Genomic DNA, 19,373 nt, shown 5'->3' on the forward strand with positions numbered 1-19,373 from the left:
ATGTGTTTTTTTTTATTTTCCTTTGCATGTGATTGGGTGTTCTTTGCAAAGTGAAGCTTTACCTCATTTACGAAGCTCTGGAGCAATTGCACCTGCAGAGTGCGCTGTGCAGATAATCGCAGTGTACTATTTCACCTGCGGATAGCAGCGGACACAAGGAAAGAGAAAACAGGAAGCACATCAGAAATGCTAAGAATGTTCCACCGCAGCTAAACACAGCCGCGTGTAAATGCAAGTAAACACAGCTAATTGCAAATGTACAAATTAAAGTGATCGCTATGCCTGGAGTCTTGGAATTTCAAAATAACAAAACAAGCTTTTAACAGCGGCAGAACAGCCGCCCGTGTGAAAGGGGCCTATCTCTGTATTTGTCTGTTTGCCTGGAGATCAGCTTTAAGTCAGAACACTTGATCTGTTTCTGTACTTGTTCCAGGTAAGTGATTTAGAAAGTACTGAAGCCATTCTATCAGCCTTATCGCTAAGTAATAAGCAGTGTCAGTAGGCAAAGAGAGTAGCGGCCGCTTCCATAGGCTCTTAGTATGGTTTCTCATCAAACTTTATAGAAGATTTAAAGCCAAGAAACCATTTTTTAATGTATTTTTTTTATTTTTGGGGGTGGGGGGTGGGGGGGCATTGAATGCAAGTGTAAAAACAGTTCTGCCAAAAACATAAACGTGAAACTCTATTGAGGAATGATGAACTGTAAGCTCTCCAAAGTGTCCAGATTCCCACTGGGGGTTGTATTGCTTTTTAGGTCTTCCGCAATGGTTACCAATTCTTCTGCCACCGAGACCAGGATTCCATAAAACTGAAAACAAAAAAAAGATATCATTGTAAGATTGAGCTCAAACGAGAAAACGGAATATAGATAAATTGTAAGAAGAGGAGAGGAAAGGAAAAAGGAAGAGAGAGAGAGAGAAGAAAAGAGAGAAGAAGAGAAAAGATTTAAAAAAAAAAGAGTAATGGAGAGGAGACGAGAAAAGGAAAAGAAGAGAATAGAAGAGGAGAGTAAAGGCAAGAAGAATAAAGAAGAAGTGAAAAGAATTGACAAGAGTAAGGAGAAAGGGGAGAAGAGTAAAGAAGAGAACAGAGGAGAAGACAAAGAGGAGAGGTGAGACAACAAGAGAAAGGGGAAATGACGAGGAAGAAAAGAGAAGAGTATAGAAGAGAACAGAGGAGAAGAGAAAGGAAAATAGGAGAGGATAGAAAGGAGAAGAAAAGAGAAGAGGGAAGGGAAGAGAAAAGGGAGAAGAAGAAAAGAGATAGGAGAAGAAGAGAAAGGAGGAGAAGAGAAGAGAAAGGAGAAGAGGAGAAGAGAAAGAAGGAGAAGAAAAGGAGGAGGAAAATAAGAGAAGAGAAAAGAGGAAAAGAGAAGAGAAAGGAGGAGAAGAAAAGGAGGAGGAAAAGAAGAGAATAGAAAGGAGGAGAAGAGAAGAGAAAGGAGGAGAAGAGAAGAGAAAGGAGGAGAAGAGAAGGAGGAGGAAAAGAAGAGAAGAGAAAGAAGGAGAAGAGAAGGAGGAGGAAAAGAAGAGAAGAGAAAGAAGGAGAAGAGAAAAGAAAAGAGAAGAGAAAGGAGCAGAGAAGAGAAAGGAGAAGCAAAAGGAGAAGAGAAGATAAAGAAGAAACCTTTTCCTTTTTTGGAAACCTTAATCGTTATTAGGAGCATTTTTCTGGAGAAGAGAAAAGAGAAGAGTAAGGAAAAGAGAAGAGAAATGAAATAAGAAGAGAAAGAAGGAGAAGAGAAAAGAGAAGAGTAAGGAAAAGAGAAGAGAAATGAAATAAGAAGAGAAAGAAGGAGAAGAGAAAAGAGAAGAGTAAGGAAAAGAGAAGAGAAATGAAATATGAAGAGAAAGAAGGAGAAGAGGAGAAAGGAAGAGAGAGGAGAAAGGAGAAGAGAAAACTATTTTGGAAACCTTAAATTGTTATTGGGAGTATTTTTTTGAAGAAGAGAGAAGAGAAAGGAAAAGAGGAGAGACGATAGGTACAAAGTAAGACTATAGGTGTAAATAACAAAATTGATTGTATATCACTTGTTATACATTTAAACTTAAAAATGTAACCTTTAATCATAATATTAATTCCTGGTGATCCTACCAGTAAGATCCACTCCCTGATGAGGGTGACAACACTAATGCTGCAGCATGGAAATCACTGCAGAGGTGTCATCCTGTGCAGGTGCCACAACTACAGCAGGGTATGCTTATGTAGGGTGTAAAGGAAGGTTATCACCATCATCACCGCTCATATCCTTCCTCTGCACTGCCAGTCAGAAGCAGTACACACCCAACTTCACCCACTAGCCTTGTGACTGACAGCAAAGCACAAACACATTGCCCAAGTTTAGAGATAAAATGTCTGAATTGCCTGCAGTCTCATGAGCCTCAATGATTTATGGAACCCTGTTAAATTCCTCCTCCCGGTTTCGGCTATAAGAAGATATATTCAGTACCCATGATGACCTCACAGGGTAAAAAACACAAGTGAAGAGCTCCAAAAACAAGGTAAACAACCAAAAAAGGGCCCATGGCCACTTTGACCAATTGTAATCTCTCTGAACCGTCCTGGAAGCCCTACAGAAACAAGGGGAAGAAGAGTGGGGATTTCAAATACCTGGATTGCTTCATCGGCTGCCTGGGCACTGACAGCTCATCACCCACAGAGACACTTATCCTTTAACCACTTCCCGTCCGCACTATAGCCGAAAGACGGCTGCAGCGCGGACTAAATTTGCCAGGAGGGTGTCCCTGAACGTCCTCCTGTGCTTGAGCGGCCTGCGCGCCCCCTGCAGGGGGCACGCGGCGTGCTCTGTGATGAGCGAGTCTATGAGACTCGGCTGATCACAGATCAAAGTAAGGGGTCGATCCCGACCCCTTACCACGTGATCAGCTGTCAGCCAATGACAGCTAATCATGTGACATAAACAGAGCCAGCAATCGGCTATTTTTTCTCCTCACGCTATCAAAAAGCCGATCACCGGCGGCTGCCAGAGGGACATTGGTCCCGATTGTGGAGAGGCTTCTGTGCATCACCTACCAGTGCCCACCAGCGCCACCCACCAGTGCCCACAGTATCACCCATCAGTGCTCACAGTGTCACCCATCAGTGCCCACAGTGCCACCTATAAATCACCAATCAGTGCGTCATCACCAGTGCTGCCTATCAATACCACCTACCAGTGCCCATCAGTGCCACTTATCAGTGCCCATCAGTGAGATCTATCAGTGCCACCCATCAGTGCCACTCATCAGTGCCACCCACCAGTGCCACCCATCAGGGCCCATCAGTGCCATCTTATCAGTGCCCATCAGTGTCGTCTTATCTGTGCCTATTAGTGTCGCCTTATTTGTGCACATCAGTGCAGCCTCATCAGCAAATATCAATGAAGGAGAAAAATTACCCATTTGCAAAATTTTATAACAAACTATGAAACATGTTTTTTTTTTTTTTTTTTCAAAAATTGTTTGTTTAGCAAAAAATAAAAACCCCAGTGGTGATTAAATACCACCAAAAGAAAGCTCCATTTGTGTGAAAAAAATGATAAAATTTTCATATGGGTACAGTGTTGTATGACTGCGCAATTGTCATTCAAAGTGTGACTGCGCTGAAAGCTGAAAATTGGTCTGGGCAGGAAGGGGGTTTAAGTGCCCAGTAAGCAAAAGGTTAATATGTAAATGCCTTTTTAAATTCATTTTCAATCTTTCAAATCCAGTAGCTTTCATGAAAATAATATCCGGCAATCATACCAAGAAGGTCCTTGTTCAGAAACCTCAGGAGGATATAGAGTGACAATTGGGTCTCCTGATTGTACTTCTGCATTGTGACTCTTTCACATGACAATAGACACACACATTGCCTAAGCATGGTCTACCATTGCCACTATCAGGAAGCTGGTCCAGAGCAATGTTGTACAGTCCTCAGTGGAGTGAGTGCATGTAGAAAGGAAGTGGCTGAAAGAACCTGGAGAAGGTCAGCAGCTCGGAGATGCAATAAAGGATGAAAAAAAAGGTAAAAACAGTATTTAAAAAAAATGTGATCGTTAATGATTCTCAGTGCCTTAGCAAACTAAATATCATCCCTTTAGGGTTTAGGTCTACTACATTAAGCAGTTACAAGACACCTAACCAATAGGAGTAATGTAAACAGTTAACACACAGTCCCTCACTCATATGGCTCTCATGCAGCTGCCACAGGCATGTGCTCAGGCCCTGGTGTCCAATTAGTTCAGTCTCAGGATGTGAGACGTCAGCCCAGACTGCTGGTGTATGGACTTGTCTTTCTAGAATATAAGTCCCACAGGAACGCCTTGTGGACATACTGTAAGCTTAATCAATGTACAGAGCAAGTCCCCGGTTTCTTTCTGAGGCCAGCACATCTTGGCCTTCCCTAAAGTCTAATAATCTATACGATCTCCTTCCAAGAACATTCTTTTTATACCTCCATGTCCTGACTCTGCCTGGATTCGCTCTGAGACACTTGCTGCTAACGAAGGGATAAAGTGTTGCCTCGCAGAAAACAGAGGACTTTTTATAAAAGCTTCATCCTAAAATTGAAGAAGCCGTATTCTGCAGACACCTCCATATAAAGGTACACTGCACATAAAATGTTATTATTTGGTTCACGTCAAAATGGTTTCACGGGTGCATGGAAAAATTAAAGCTTCTGAAAATTTTCGGAACACAGATGTCCAACTTCAGCCCAATATCTCTTTTTTTAGATTTTGCAAAGGGTGGGGAAGAGTTCAAATTTCTTCAGCTTTCATTCAGTCTCCAGGATATTTCCCATAATTTTCCACTGACCAAAGATGCACCACCTTCTTGTTTGCTTGGAGGTTTAGCGCACATTTATTTATTCACCTATTTCTCCTCTTTCATTTATTTCTCCTCTTTCCTCTGAAAGTCTAGTATTGTGCTAGCATGTCTTAACTTGGTAAACAAGGAGGAAAGGCTTGTGCTAACGCCAAGAACCCCATCATCTCAGGCTGGTCTGCAGTTCCAAGTTGGTTGCCGATTGGGTCAGGGCCAAAGCTCCAATCTGTCTGGCGCCGTCCTTAAGTATCTGATGGCTGAGACTCTGGAGCTGGTGGGCAACACTGCCCGAGACAACAAGACCCACATCATCCCGCAACGGCCTATAGTATACAGGACTGGCCAGCCTAAGATAACCATAAATAAAGTGCTGTGCTACACAATAGAAAAATAATAAGTACAGTCAGGTGAAAACTTCCATGTGAAAGGAATCCCACTCCTCCTTTTGAACAGATGGTTGTGTGGTAAATCAAAATCGTCAACTCTTGAAGAAAGCCACCACCAAGAGGAATCAGATGTACGCTCACCATAAATCGGGGACCTTATAATGAAAGAAAGTTGATTTACATGTGGTCCTCCAAACCTTTCACACTCATGGCCGGTATTTATAAAACTCCCGACCATTCCAAGTCACCAATTATGGGCATAAAGTAAAGAAACGAACCGTATAGTGTAAAACCCTTTAAAACTAATTTATTACAATTAAAAAAACTCTCACCGTGTTTAAAATAAATTGCGTAATCAAACAGCATTCCCAGCCAGCAAAGATGGCGTTTTACCGATGACACCAGCAGGTCGCTTCACCCTAAGATGACCTCAGCTCATAGCAAAAAGGAAGCATCTGTATTTCCCCCTGCCCACCCCTAGATCCAAGGAGCAGAGGGGCTCTGTGATTTTTATAAAAACAAATGATTGCATGTCATATCATAGACTCTGCCTCCCTGTATCCTAAATGCAAGGTTGGGGTAACCAACCATCTGGGAAGAATGGGGTTCAGTCCTGTAGGTGTGGACTGACTATGCCAATGCCCAGCCAATTGTAAACAAGAATTTCCGTTACTCCAAATATTGTCACTTAAATTTACACTTCTGCTCTACTTCTCCCATCTGTCTGGTGTCATCCTTCAGTATCTGATGGCTGAGATTCTCAAGCTGCACAGCAATGCTGCCTGTGACAACAAGACCTGCATCATCCTCCAACACCTTGAGCAGGCTGTATGCAACGATGAGGAACTCAACAAGCTGCTCAGTTGAGTCACTATCACCCAGGGGGAGTCCTGCCCAACATCCAGGCCGCGCCCCTGCCCAAGAAGCCTGAGAGCCACAAGCCCTCCAAGGCCAAGTACACTGAATATAATGTTTTCCTCTTCCCTTTTCACCATATTTGCATATATGTATTTTTGGTTGTTTGTGGCTTTAGCAATGAGTTCTGGTTTTGAGTTCAGGTTGACTAGATACATAGTGGGTTTATTATTATAATTATTTAATGTTTACTCATACATATATTTGTCACACGTTTAGTATTGAATATAGGTTATTATTGGAGAATAGGATATTACTTTATTATGATGTATATTTTCTTGACCCAAACTTAGGCCAGCCTTTCTCAATCTTTATAACCCAGGGGAAGCCTTGAAATATTTCTTAAGGTCTCAGGGAACCCCTGGTAAGATAAGTCTATTGAGGCTCATTGGGAAAATGCTCCTTACATTGGTGGTGGTAAGTGGAAAGAATTCCCACCTTACAGGCGTGGCCAGAATGACACCCTTGCAGTCTTGTTGGCTCTGCCAAGTGGCGTTTGACCTGGAACTATGCAGGCACCATCCTATAGGAGGTCGGTTAGCCATAGCTCAAGGAACCCTTAGCCATTTCAGAAGGAACCCTAGGTTGCCACGTAACCCTGGTTGAGAATGGCTACTCTGGAACTTCCCTATTCTGTCTTCAACTAAATTCAAGTCCGTTGCTTAAAAAAAAACAAAAAACTGCTTAATATTCACCTCTCAGATGGGTGGCAAGTCCACCATTTGCTGTGTTCAAAAGCTACAGCCTCTGGCAGAGTCTTTAGGGTGTGTAGGCTTCCTGCCCCTAACTACGCTATTGTTCTTCCTGCCAGTCCCTACGTTATTACTGTGTCCTATAGTGACATGACTGCCAGTGGAAGGAACCACAGTACCTGACTGGGGATGCAGACATCTGAACCATGCTGAGATTCTGTTGCAGGCTGTAGCACTTGAAAACAATGAAGTGAAGACTCGCTGCCAACTAAAGAGGCAACTATTATAAGTCTTCTTTTGTAGGCAACCCTTCTTTTTCCTTCTTTAAAGTGGAACTATACTCACCTCTGTCCCAGCGATGCAACATCTGCGAGCATCCTCACCAACACCGGCTTCCTTCGTATTCAGAATCAGCAGTCTTGCCTGGTCATGCCAGGATGGCGTAAGTCCCGTGAATGCGCATGGGAGTAAATTATGCTTTAAATTACAGAGTTCATTTAGGGATAACTGCAGTTTTATGTATATTTGGAGGAGAATATATATAGCAAGGATCTCCAAATTTTCTAAACAAAGGGACAGTTTACTGTCGTTCAGATTTTAAGAGGGCCAGACTGTACTGTGCCCCATCTTTTGTGTCATTAGAAGCAATTGTGCCCCATCTTTGGTGTCAGTGGAAGGAATAGTGCCCCATCTTTGGTGTCAGTGGAAGGAATTGTGCCCCATCTTAGGTGTCAGTGGAAAGAATTATGTCCCATTATTGGTGTCAGTGGGAGGAATTATGTCCCATTGTTGGTGTCAGTGGGGGAATAGTGCCCTATTATTGGTGTCAGTGGCAGGAATTTTCCCCTATTGGTGGTGTCGGTGGCAGGAATAATGTCTCAAGGGCCGGATAAAAGCAAGCAAAGGGCCGCTTCCAGCACCTGGGCTGCAGTTTGGAGACCACTGGCCTATAGTAAATAGGACTGGCCAGCCTATGATGACCATCGGATGAGGAGGAGGCTCTGTGATTTTTAAAAAACCAGATGATTGTACTTCATATCATAAAGTGACCCTGTTTCCCCGTACCCTAAATGCAAGGTTGGGGTAATAAAAGCACGGCCAGTTGTAAACTAGTTTCTGTTACTCCAGATGTTGTCATTTACATTTAAACTTCTGCTCTACTTAGTTCTTAATTGACCCCCCACAAAAAATTATATAATTGAAGTTATTCTTCATTCTTATTCAATTAAGCCCTAACCTATACAGCCAAACCCTGCCCGCTCATCATCTCCCTATCTGATGAAAGTACCTCTATGAGAGTTCTCTCATTGGACAAGGACATGACAGATGTGTAGGACCAAAGCTGGGCAAGTCAAGCCCTAGATAAAGTGATGCCAAAATGAGAGGAGCACACACAAGAAAGGCATTGCTGGGTAAATGTTTAAATAAGAAACGGCTGCACCTCACGTGGGCTCCAAGTAAAGTTTATTGGAATATCAAAATATCCGAAATGACACCAGAGGACACCAGCAGTGGTCAAGGTAGACACGTTTCACATAACAAAAAGTGTGCTTGATAATTTTTGTGAAACGCATCTACCTTGACCACTGCTGGTGTCCTCTGGTGTCATTTTGGATATTTTGATATTCCAGTTAACATTACTTGAAGCCCACGGAGGCGAGCCGGGTCTAGCACTCAAGTGTGTGTTCCAGTGGGCGTATCAGTTACACCTGGAGCAGTGAGTTATTTTCACCTGGTTAAATGTTAATGGCAGACACCTCATGGTACAGTTTCTTGGGCAGGATGTTTACATTTAAAGGAACTTTAATGTCAATATGGTGTTCACAACTGCAGATCACTTTCTGAAAAAGCTACCTAACGAACTGGTTTCCATGCTTTTTCAGTCACTGACACAGAACAGTTATAGCAAATTTAAATTGTAACTGGATGACATCCTGTTTGCCAATGTGCAGCATATCTAAAAATTTCCATGTTTTTACTCCTAAAAAAAAAAAAAAGCTGTTTACACCTTTCTCCCATCCTCTTTTTTTTTCATCTCAGCATTGCTGATCTCCTCCAGCCTCTGTCTGCATGCATTGGCTGCACCATCAGCTGCACATCATTGCTTTTGACCAGTTTCCTGATAATAATGTTGAACCATGTCTGTGCAATGCATGTCAGCACAGCTGCTCTTGGTCTCCACCAAAGGACGCATGTGATGCCCCTTACACACGGTCGGATTTTCCGACGGAAAATGTGTGATAGGACCTTGTTGTGGGAAATTCCGACCGTGTGTAGGCTCCATCACACATTTTCCATCGGATTTTCCGACACACAAAGTTTGAGAGCAGGCTATAAAATTTTCCGACAACAAAATCCGTTGTCGGAATTTCCGATCGTGTGTACACAAATCCGACGCACAAAGTGCCATGCATGCTCATAATAAATAAAGAAATGAAAGCTATTGGCTACTGCCCCGTTTATAGTCCCGACGTACGTGTTTTACGTCACCGCGTTCAGAACGATCGGATTTTCCGACAACTTTGTGTGACCGTGTGTATGCAAGACAAGTTTGAGCCAACATCTGTCGGAAAAAATCCTAGGATTTTGTTGTCAGAATGTCCGATCAACGTCCGACCGTGTGTACAGGGCATGACAGGGGGACAACACAGGAGCAAATATTAAAAGACAGTTGTCACCCTATAGCAGGAACAGCCTGACCAAGAACCTTCATGGCAGCAGGTGTTATTTCAATAATGGTGGAAATTTTAAAAGATTGAAAATCACTTATGAATCAACATTACCATGTAAAGCTTATATGAGATTGCGTTTACATCTACTTTACCAAAACTTTTGACTTTGCTGGCTGCACACTTGTTCTGGATCTGTGGACCTAGTCCTTTCAAAATGAAGCCAGCCATTGGCAGCCCACATAAAATTAAAGTGGAATTAAACTCTCCTGTCTTCACAGTCAAGGAGGCTGCCATCTTGGTCTCTGTTTGAGCTGCAGTTACCATGGTGCTGCACATGTGATCAGTTATGACACCAGTCATTTGACAGTTTGGTTGAGAGAGCATGCAACTGTGACACTTATCATTCATGGCATGCCCTGAGTCTAACCATTTTGGGAAACAGTTAAATTGATGAGTTTAGTTCCACTTTAACTCAATGGCTTTAGTTCCACTTTAAGATGGTTCACAGGTTCACTTTAAAATACTTGTATTGATCTTCACAGGAATGCATGGCTGAACAAAAAGGTGAGTGTCCTATTAGCCTGGGATTCTATTTTCACCCATAGGACTGTGGACATCCATTCACACACCTCAGTGTACAGGCTCTCCTGATACTTCTCTTGTATAATTGGATCTACTTGGCAGAGACGGGACTGTGGGGGAGACAAGTCCAGGCTTTCTCCGGATGATACCAGCTCCTTGTTCTCTCCAGAGAGGGCTGTCATCTTTGAGGATTTCTTGTCTTCCTTGCCCTTCAACTTCCTACTGCTAGGACGGTCCTGGATGAAATATAAAGAAAAAAAATCCTTCAATTAAAATGCACTCAACTTTGCAGCCAAAAAAATGACAAAAACTGCTGATGCATCACATGTGCTTATTCGTGTCAATTAGATAAATGCTTATTTTACAGTATATCTTATCCGACACATATAATAGCAGTCAGGATTAGCTAATTGCAATATTTAGTTGTCACATAGGGGGCTACCTGTCCTGGCATAAAACATTTCAAATATAATAACAGTGCTGAAGTGCAGTGACCTTATGCCTGGTGCCTGCAAGCAAAGTAAAAAAACATTTGTATCCCTGTGGAACCTCCAAAGATTGGAGGACCGGGCTGTACGTGGAAATTCAGTATTCACCAAAAATGAATAACGTGAGACTAAACAATATCCTTATTCTTCAAAAATATTCCATACATATTGAATACTTAAAGTGATTGTAAATGTTCAAAAAAATGCTTTTTTTAAAACTTAAAATAAATGTTTTTGCATAAAGCAGCGCCGGTCCTCCTCTTCTCAAGTTCCCCACTGGCACTCCTGGTCCCCCCCCCCCCCCCACCAAATGCCCCCAGAGCAAGCCGCTTGCTCTGGGGGCACTCTTGCATGCTCACTCCTGAGTACCACTCTGTATGTACATTGACATACAGAACACAGCTCGGCCCCGCCCCCACTCCCCCCTTACTGGCTGTGATTGACAGCAGCAGGAGTCAATGGCTACCGCTGCTGATCTGAGCCAATGAGGAGGAAGAGAGCCAAGAGAGCTGATGCTCTCGTGCACATTGCTGGATCAAGAATATGTTTCTTAATGTGTTTTTCTGCCTCCTTGTAACATCTTCTGTGAGCTCCTTTTCCTACACATTTCCGTTTTTCAGGTGAGCAGTCATGTGTCCTGCTCTATGTACACTACACACCCAAAAGTCCCTTAGCCCATCTCAGGACCAAGCAAGAGAAAATAGCTATGCGCCTACATATAGTGGAACCAAAAATAATGAGCAGAGCCACCCTTTAGGAGGAAGCTGGGAACACAGCACTAAAAAAAAAAAAAAAAAAACACTTAGGTGGTACATTTCATTACTAGGAGTCCTCCCCCTATGTTGAAGGAATTGTTACCACATAGGGAATTTATTTCACATTTTATGGGGGTGCAACAATCTCCAGGAGTTCTGGAAAGTATTCTCCTTAGTCATCTCAGATATTATGGGCATACACAACCTACCCCTTAGGGCTCCTTCGTGTTGGATTGGAGACCTTCCCCCAGCTACTAGAACTGTGGTAATGCACATAATTTTTGCTGCTTGCATTACTATCGCTAGAGAATGGAAGTCACTATCTCCACCAAATATAGAGTCAATGGTTAATAAAGTTAATACGCAATGCCTTTTTAAGAAACTGATAGCATATAAAGATCATAGAGTTCATATTTAGCACAAGAAATATTGTAAGTTTGGAGAGGCTATTCAACGTCCTCGTCACAGATTTCATCTAGACCTACTGTTATTTGAGGATTACTCATCCATGTCTAATAAGGTTACTGTGGAACTGGAAGGAGGAATGTTCTTACTCTTATTCTGATTAACAAGTTACTATGTATTGATTATGGTTTTCCATTTGACTGTACTTTACAATACCAAGGTGAGCCACCAGGTGCTTCAACGGATTATTGAATGTAGGGAGTCTGGTCACAGTGTGTACCCATGAGGGTCGACAGGCACCAACCCTCCTCAGTCGAGAGTTTCATTGTTACTAGTATATGTGACATTGTAATAGCAGTGAGACTTGTGGATACATTGGGGTTGATTTAGGCCTGGTTCACACTGGTACGACATGACAGTCGTACGACTTTGGATCCGACTTTGCCCTGCGACTTGAAGTCCGACATCCGTCCGACTTCAATGAACGGGGACCCGACTTGAATCCCGACAATATCAGGGACCTTCTGTCTGGTATGAATCTTTAGGGGGAACTCCACGCCAAAAAAAAAAACTAAAACGGCATGGGTTCCCCCTCCAAGAGCATACCAGGCCCTTCGATATGGTATGGATTTTAAGGGGAACCTCCACGCCGAAAAAACGGCATGGGCCCTCCTCAAAATCCATACCAGACCCTTATCCGAGCACGCAGCCCGGCAGGTCAGGAAAGGGGGTGGGAACAAGCGACATCATCGCCCGGGGCATTATGGGGTGGTGACGTAATAAGGGACAGGGCCTCCAGATGACGTCACCCAGTGACCCCCCACCCCATGCCAATATAAGTAGTCTCACACTGCGCACCCAGCATTAGAGAGGGAGAGAGCATCGAGTCAACATCAGAAAAAGAACAGAGGGAGAAGACAGCAGAGAAGACCCGGCAGAGAGTGAAGACAGCGGACAGAGTGAGAAGAACCGGAAAAAGCTAGAAGACGTCAATGGAGAAGACCCGGAGAGGGGAGAAGAACCGGCAGAGGCAGAAGACATCAGCGGAGGAGGCAGAAGAGCAGGAGAGGGGAGAAGAAATCGGAAGCAACGCCGGAGCTGTCTTAATAGATTACTTTAAAAACCTGTTTACTTTGTTTTTGACACTTTTTTTGGGTGAATGGGTAAGGGAACAATGTACCCCATACTCATTAACATAGGGTGGGGGGCTGGGATCTGGGGGGGGGCTTCCAGATTCCGATAAGCCCCCCACCCGCAGACCCTGACAACCAACGGCCAGGGTTGTCAAGAAGAGGCCCTTGTCCTCATCAACATGGGGACAAGGTGCTTTGGGGTGGGGGGCGCAAGGCCCCCCCCCTCTGCCCCCCAAAGCACCCACCCCCCCATGTTGAGGGCATGCGGCCTGGTACAGTTCAGGAAGGGGGGGGGGTGCTTGCTAGTCCCCACCCCCTTTCCTGACCTGCCGGGCTGAGTGCTCGGATAAGGGTCTGGTATAGATTTTGGGGGGGCTCCCCTTAAATTCCCTGCCAGACCGAAGAGCCAGGTATGGTCTTGGAGGGGAAACCCATGTGTTTTTTTTTTATTTGGCGTGGAGTACCCCTTCAAGATCATCACAGCACAAGTCACATGCCAAAGTCGGGTCAGTTAAGACCGCGATCCGACTTTAGTGATATTCAGTGGGCTGAAGTAGGATCAAAGTCAGACCAAAGTAGTGCAGGGAGCATTTTTAAAGTCGGACAGACTTGTGTCGGACCAGTTATGACGGCTCTCATAGGGAAACATTGATTTTCACACGTCATGCGACATGAGCTCCCAATGACTGAACGTTTGTCGTACCAGTGTGAACCCGGCCTTACTCGTGCACTTAGAATCTGGTGCAGCTGGCATGGTAGCCAATCAGCTTCTAACTTCAGTTTGTTCAACTACCTTTGGCAATAAAACCTGGAAGCTGATTGGTTTCTATGGTTTCTATGCAGAGCTGCACCATCTTTTCCACCCTCCAGTTATAGTAAATAACCCCTATTCTGTTTTAAGATGGTTTTACTATGCTTCATATTGGTTCAGTGGAGGTCTTCTTGGTTCTATTTGACCCACCAGTTTATACCTTCTAGTTGTGCTCTGATATAACTCCAAACATTTGTTGGCATGAGTTTGAAGTTATACACACCAATAATGTAACAATATACCTACCTCCTTTTCCAATCTATCCTTTATTCCCTGCTTTCCACCTTTTTTCTCCTCTCTTTCCCTTCCTCCGGGCGTTCTTTTATCGTCTTTTGTCCCTCCTGTTCTCTTCTCGTCTTTCCCTGCCTTCCCACGTTTCTGATCCACCACTAGAACAAGAGGAGAAGTTTTATAATACAGGAAATGATTTTTCTTCTGTTAAAAACAAGGGAATCTCTTTTATAAAGGCAATTTAAGAGAAGATTGCGTAAATCCCTTCAGGGGATTCACCTTCAATTACAGGGAAGATCTCATGGTGACTAACACATACATTGGTCATTGAAGCCTCTGATTCCTCTTCTTATTGTAAATTGAGGTGGTGACCTGAAAAGATTTGACTTACTCATTTTCCTTGAATAACATTGTACTCCTTAAAGTAAAAGACAACTTTTTTTGGATAGTGTGTCCAGGCCCCCTGGGAAGATTTTTCCTCCCTATGTTTGCTGGTGACTACTGTCATGAGGACAGAGAGTGATAAGAAATTTTAAGTTCTTCAGTTGTCACCGGAGCAAGAGCAAAGGGGAAACTCTTCAATGGTTAAAGCTGATTTCTCCTCACATTGAAGAGATTTCCTCTCACTTCCATCTGTCTCTGGGATATGAAATGAAGGAAAGTTTCCCCAATTCGATACAGATAGCAAAAAAAAAAAAAAATCTAATGGGGGTTTTAAACATTTTTACTAAAACCAAAACTAAAAAACGGGTTTGGCAGTGCTAATACTTTAAAGAGTAACTCCACTTTTGTTGAGAAAAAAACATTCCCCTCTGGGTAATCTATGTACATTGCAAGGATTTCAACAATCGTTGCTACATATTCCTACCTTTTATTATTCTAACGAAATCCCTGTGTGTTTTTCTGTGTCCATGTGAGAAAGTGAATCTAATGGCAGTGGTTTCATAATTATCAATCAGCTGTAGCACCTGCAGGGCACTAATGAGGAAAGCTGCTGGGCCAGCATCCCCTTAGACGTGTTCCTATTAGGAGTATCTCACCAAAAATTTAATTTTTGTTGCAGGGGATGCCTATAATCTAACGTCAGACTTCTGGTAAAATAGGAGAGCCAATAATACAAGCAGAAAAATGATGTTTCTAGAGGGGCGTTCTGTACACATTTTGTGTACAGAACACCTCCAGGTAGTCATATTGCATTGCATTAATTTAAGAAAATTACAGCAGCTGCAGATTGAAAAGGAAAGGTAATTTTTTAATAACATTCAATTACAATATGACTTGTGTAACAGTTGTATACGCTATATTATTTTTTCTTTATTTGCAATTTTTTTCCCCACAAAAGTGGAGTTACCCTTTAAAGCAAACCTGTAATTTGCCCATCCTGGATAATTTTTCCCTCCCAGCAGCTTGCATGGTAGTTTCCTTCTCTCCCAGCATCTGAAAGGAGCAGCAGGGAAGGGAAAAGAAGTATCCTTTTTTCCGCTGGGGAGGAGGTGAACATGTTTCTTTTGCCTGTACAGGGAATCACAGCTTCACTTTAAAGCAGAACTCCAGCCAAAAAAGTAACCCTCAAGGAGCTTACAATCTAAGGTCCTATCTCACATACATACATACATACACATACTAGGGCCAATTATCCTACCAGCATGCCTTTGGAGTGTGGGAGGAAACCCAGACAGGCACAAGAAGAACATGCAAACTCTATGTGCAATACTCATCTTCTATCCAGAGCTGTCCCTGCAATGCTTCTTTTCCACAACTAGATGCCTGCAGTCTTCCAGGCTAAATAACAGCCAGCACCATTCACTGCAATTCATCTGAGCCCAAACCATTATGAACCCGCCCAAGTCTGTGACTGAACTGGGAAAGGAGAAGCAGTGATTGGCTATTTGTGCTGCACCCCCTCTCCCAGTCTGAGCTGAGCCCGACAGGGACTGCAAGTGTTTATTAGGTCAATGTACTGTTGCATTTAAAAATTGCTTTTAATTAAGCTATAATGCTTACAGAGCTGCATTAATGTGTGTCTTCTATATCTTCCTGGACGTAAGTTTGGTTTTAAATCTGAACTCTAGGTATGAGCCTTATTGCATACTTACACTGGTTCAGCTTGGACCAATGTAGGTATGCATATCTTATACCTGAGGGGCTGCTGGGGAAGCTGACAAACATTGTAGTAGTCGGCACCACTACTACAATGATATCCGCAACTTTTCCTGGTCCTGTGCCAAGTGGCTTCCTCAAAGCATACTGACCACAGGGGGGTCCACAAGCTTAGCACTGCCACCATCCACTGAATGACTTTTTTTTCAATAAATAAACCAATACTACTGCTTTTCAAAATGCCCGATACTTGACTGAGTCTGTAGCCCTCTTCCAACTATGTTCCCCATTGCTTGCACCAAATGTCTATTAAAGTACGTTATATGTAAGTAAGTATTTGGCATTTTACAAAGTAACAAAGGCACTTATAAGAGAGGGATTAATGCAGTTGGCAAGCAAGGACATGTATTACAATATTACAAAATCAATTTCCTTGGCCCTTTTTTTCTTTTTTTAACGGAGCTCCGTGGTGCAGTGCTTGACGAAACACTGTGAAAAAAAAGAGTGAACTGTGAAAACAAAGCACACAAAAATGTGCACAAGGGTACTGTACATGGTCCAACCTCCAAAGAGGAAGGGCTTCAATCCCTGAACCTCCCTGGGGTGCAAGGTTCCTGACAGGGGCAAGGTACTCTGGTTTACTTAGCCAGGTAGACCTTACTTCTTAGTGACCTGCAGAGGCTGGTCCTCCAAGTACTTGGTCGGGGCTTTCCTGGAAAGAGAACCTCGGTTATGGAAGAGGAAAAAGATATGAAGGCCACTGATCTTCTCCCCAACATCAAGGCTGGCCTCCCGAAAAACCTGCACCATATGTCTCTGAGCAAAAAAAAAAAAAAAAAAAAACACACACACAGTGTAGGTGCCTCTGATTAATAAAGGCAATTAATAAACAAATGCCACGTGCGTTGCACAAGGAGGGTCTTCCAGCCGTAAAAACGTTGCCAGAAGATCCAACCAAGAAGCATGTGCAAAATAAATGGTGAAACCTCGGTACAACTGAAAGAGACACCACAATTGTAACCAGAATAGATCACCATATAAAATTGAAACCTCACATGGAGTAGGCACTTCCCGCCACAAAAAGTTACATAGTAATGCCGCGTACACACGGTCGGATTTTCCAACAGGAAATGTTAGATGGGAGCTTTGAGACGGAAATTCCGACCGTGTGTAGGCTCCATCGGACATTTTCCGTCAGAATTTCCTACAAACAAAATTTGAGATCTGGATCTCAAATTTTCCGACAACAAAATCCGTTCTCGTACATTCCAATCGTGTGTACACAATTCCGACGCACAAAGTTCCATGCATGCTGGGAATCAAGCAGAAGAGCCGCACTGGCTATTGAACTTCATTTTTTTCTTGGCTCGTCGTACGTGTTGTACGTCACCGCGTTCTTGACATTCGGAATTTCTGACAACATTTGTGCGACCGTGTGTATGCAAGACAAGTTTGAGCCAACATCCGTCAGAAATAAATCCATGAATTTTGTTGTCGGAATGTGCGATCGTGTGTACGCGGCATTATCCGGGTTGAAAAAAGACGAGTCCATCTAGTTCAACCATTTAAAAAAAAATAAATAAATAAAATCATACAATCCCATATACACAATCCTCTACCCACAGTTGATCCAGAGGAAGGCGAAAAACCCCAGCAAAACATGATCCAATTTGCTACAGCAGTGGTAAAAATTCCTTCCTGATCCCCCCGAGAGGCAATCGAATGGATATACTTTAACCCTTTCATGACTAAGCCTATTTTTCACATTTGGTGTTTACAAGTTAAAATCCGTATTTTTTGCTAGACAATTACTTAGAGTCCCCAAACATTATATATATATATTTTTAGCAGAGAATCTATAGAATAAAATGGCGATTGTTGGAATATTTTATATCACACAGTGTTTGTGCAGCAGTGTTTTAAAAGGGACACTTTCATGAACTTTAAAAAACCAAACAGTAAAATTAGCCCAATTTTTTGTATAATGTGAAAGATGATGTTACGCCGAGTAAATAGATACCAAACATGTCACGCTTTATAATTGCACGCACTCGTGGAATGGCGACAAACTACGGTACCTAAAAAATAGGATTTTTTATTGCAGCTTACCTGTAAAATCCTTTTCTTTCGACGGACATCACGGGACACAGAGCCACAGTAATTACTGATGGGTTATAGGGTATCACTAGGTATTGGACACTGGTCACACCCTAATCAGGAAGTTCAACCCCCTATATAACCCCTCCCCTTCCAGGGATACCTCAGTTTTGTAGCAAAGCAGTATAGGTGTATTAGAAGAGGGGCGGGACCTCTGTGTCCTGTGATGTCCGTCGAAAGAAAAGGATTTTACAGGTAAGCTGTAATAAAAAATCCTATTTTCTTTCTCGGACATCACGGGACACAGAGCCACAGTAATTACTGATGGGATGTCCCAAAGCAATGCCAACTGAGGGGGGGGAATCACAACCAAGTAGGGTGCTATCAGACCTGAGGACCTTGTACCGCTGTCTGCAGCACACTACGCCCAAAGGCGATATCCTCATGCCTTCTCACATCCACCTGATAGAATCTGGTGAATGTATGAACTGAAGACCAGGTTGCGGCCTTGCAGATCTGAGCCATAGAGGCCCGGTGATGCACTGCCCAAGAAGCACCAATAGCCCTTGTGGAATGTGCCTTGATCTGAAACGGGGGAACCTTCCGTTTCAAACCGTAAGCTTGAATAATCAACTGTCGAACCCATTTAGAAATGGTCGCTTTTGACGCTGCCTGTCCTCTATTGGGACCCTCCGGCAGCACGAACAAGACATCCGTCTTGCGAATCTGAGCAGTTGCCTCCAGATAGGTCTTGACTGCTCTTACTACATCCAAAGAATGTAATGACCTTTCTTCCGAAGAACAAGGTTCTGGAAAAAAGGAAGGTAGCACAATGTCTTGGTTTAGATGAAAATCTGAAACCACCTTCGGTAAAAAAACTAGGATGAGGGCGCAGTACCACTCTATCCTTGTGTATAATCAAGTAAGGCTCTTTACAGGGAAGAGCTGCTATTTCTGATACTCTTCTAGCAGAAGAGATAGCTACCAGGAAAATTAGTTTCCTCGTCAGTAAGACCAAAGGAATCTGACGTATTGGTTCAAAAGGTTGTTTTTGTAACACCGATAGAACCAAGTTCAAGTCCCAGGGGTTTAGGGGCGCCTTAACCGGAGGATTAAGACGCATCACCCCCTGTATAAAGTTTCGGATCAGAGAATGCGAAGCAAGCGGCCGTTGAAACAACACTGATAAGGCCGACACCTGGCCCTTGATGGTACTCAAGGCCAGCTTCATCTCTAATCCTAATTGTAGAAAATCCAGAATTCTACCTATGACATATTTCCTGGGATGCCAACCCCTGGAT

The 19,373-nt window shown here is 43.2% G+C and overlaps 1 protein-coding gene and 1 pseudogene across 4 annotated transcripts in view; one reads left to right on the forward strand and one right to left on the reverse strand.

Annotated features, from left to right (window-relative positions):
• Positions 1 to 625: 625 nt before the first annotated feature.
• Positions 626 to 19,373, reverse strand: part of MYCBPAP (MYCBP associated protein) — a 114,505-nt gene continuing 95,757 nt past the window's right edge. For 2 of the 4 annotated variants that reach the window (XM_073606667.1, XM_073606666.1), the window contains exons 17-19: positions 13,891 to 14,033; positions 10,100 to 10,288; positions 626 to 808 (exon numbers count right to left, since the gene is read on the reverse strand). In XM_073606667.1, coding sequence (XP_073462768.1) covers positions 683 to 808; positions 10,100 to 10,288; positions 13,891 to 14,033 — 458 coding nt within the window. In that variant the 3' untranslated portion in view covers positions 626 to 682. The remainder of the gene's footprint in view (positions 809 to 10,099; positions 10,289 to 13,890; positions 14,034 to 19,373) is intronic. The other 2 variants (XM_073606668.1, XM_073606670.1) reach the window with 2 other exon arrangements.
• Positions 4,914 to 8,132, forward strand: LOC141114253 (histone H2A type 2-B-like; annotated as a pseudogene).

This window comes from Aquarana catesbeiana, linkage group LG12, assembly GCF_042186555.1.
Source record: "Aquarana catesbeiana isolate 2022-GZ linkage group LG12, ASM4218655v1, whole genome shotgun sequence".
Taxonomy (NCBI): Eukaryota; Metazoa; Chordata; class Amphibia; order Anura; family Ranidae; genus Aquarana; species Aquarana catesbeiana.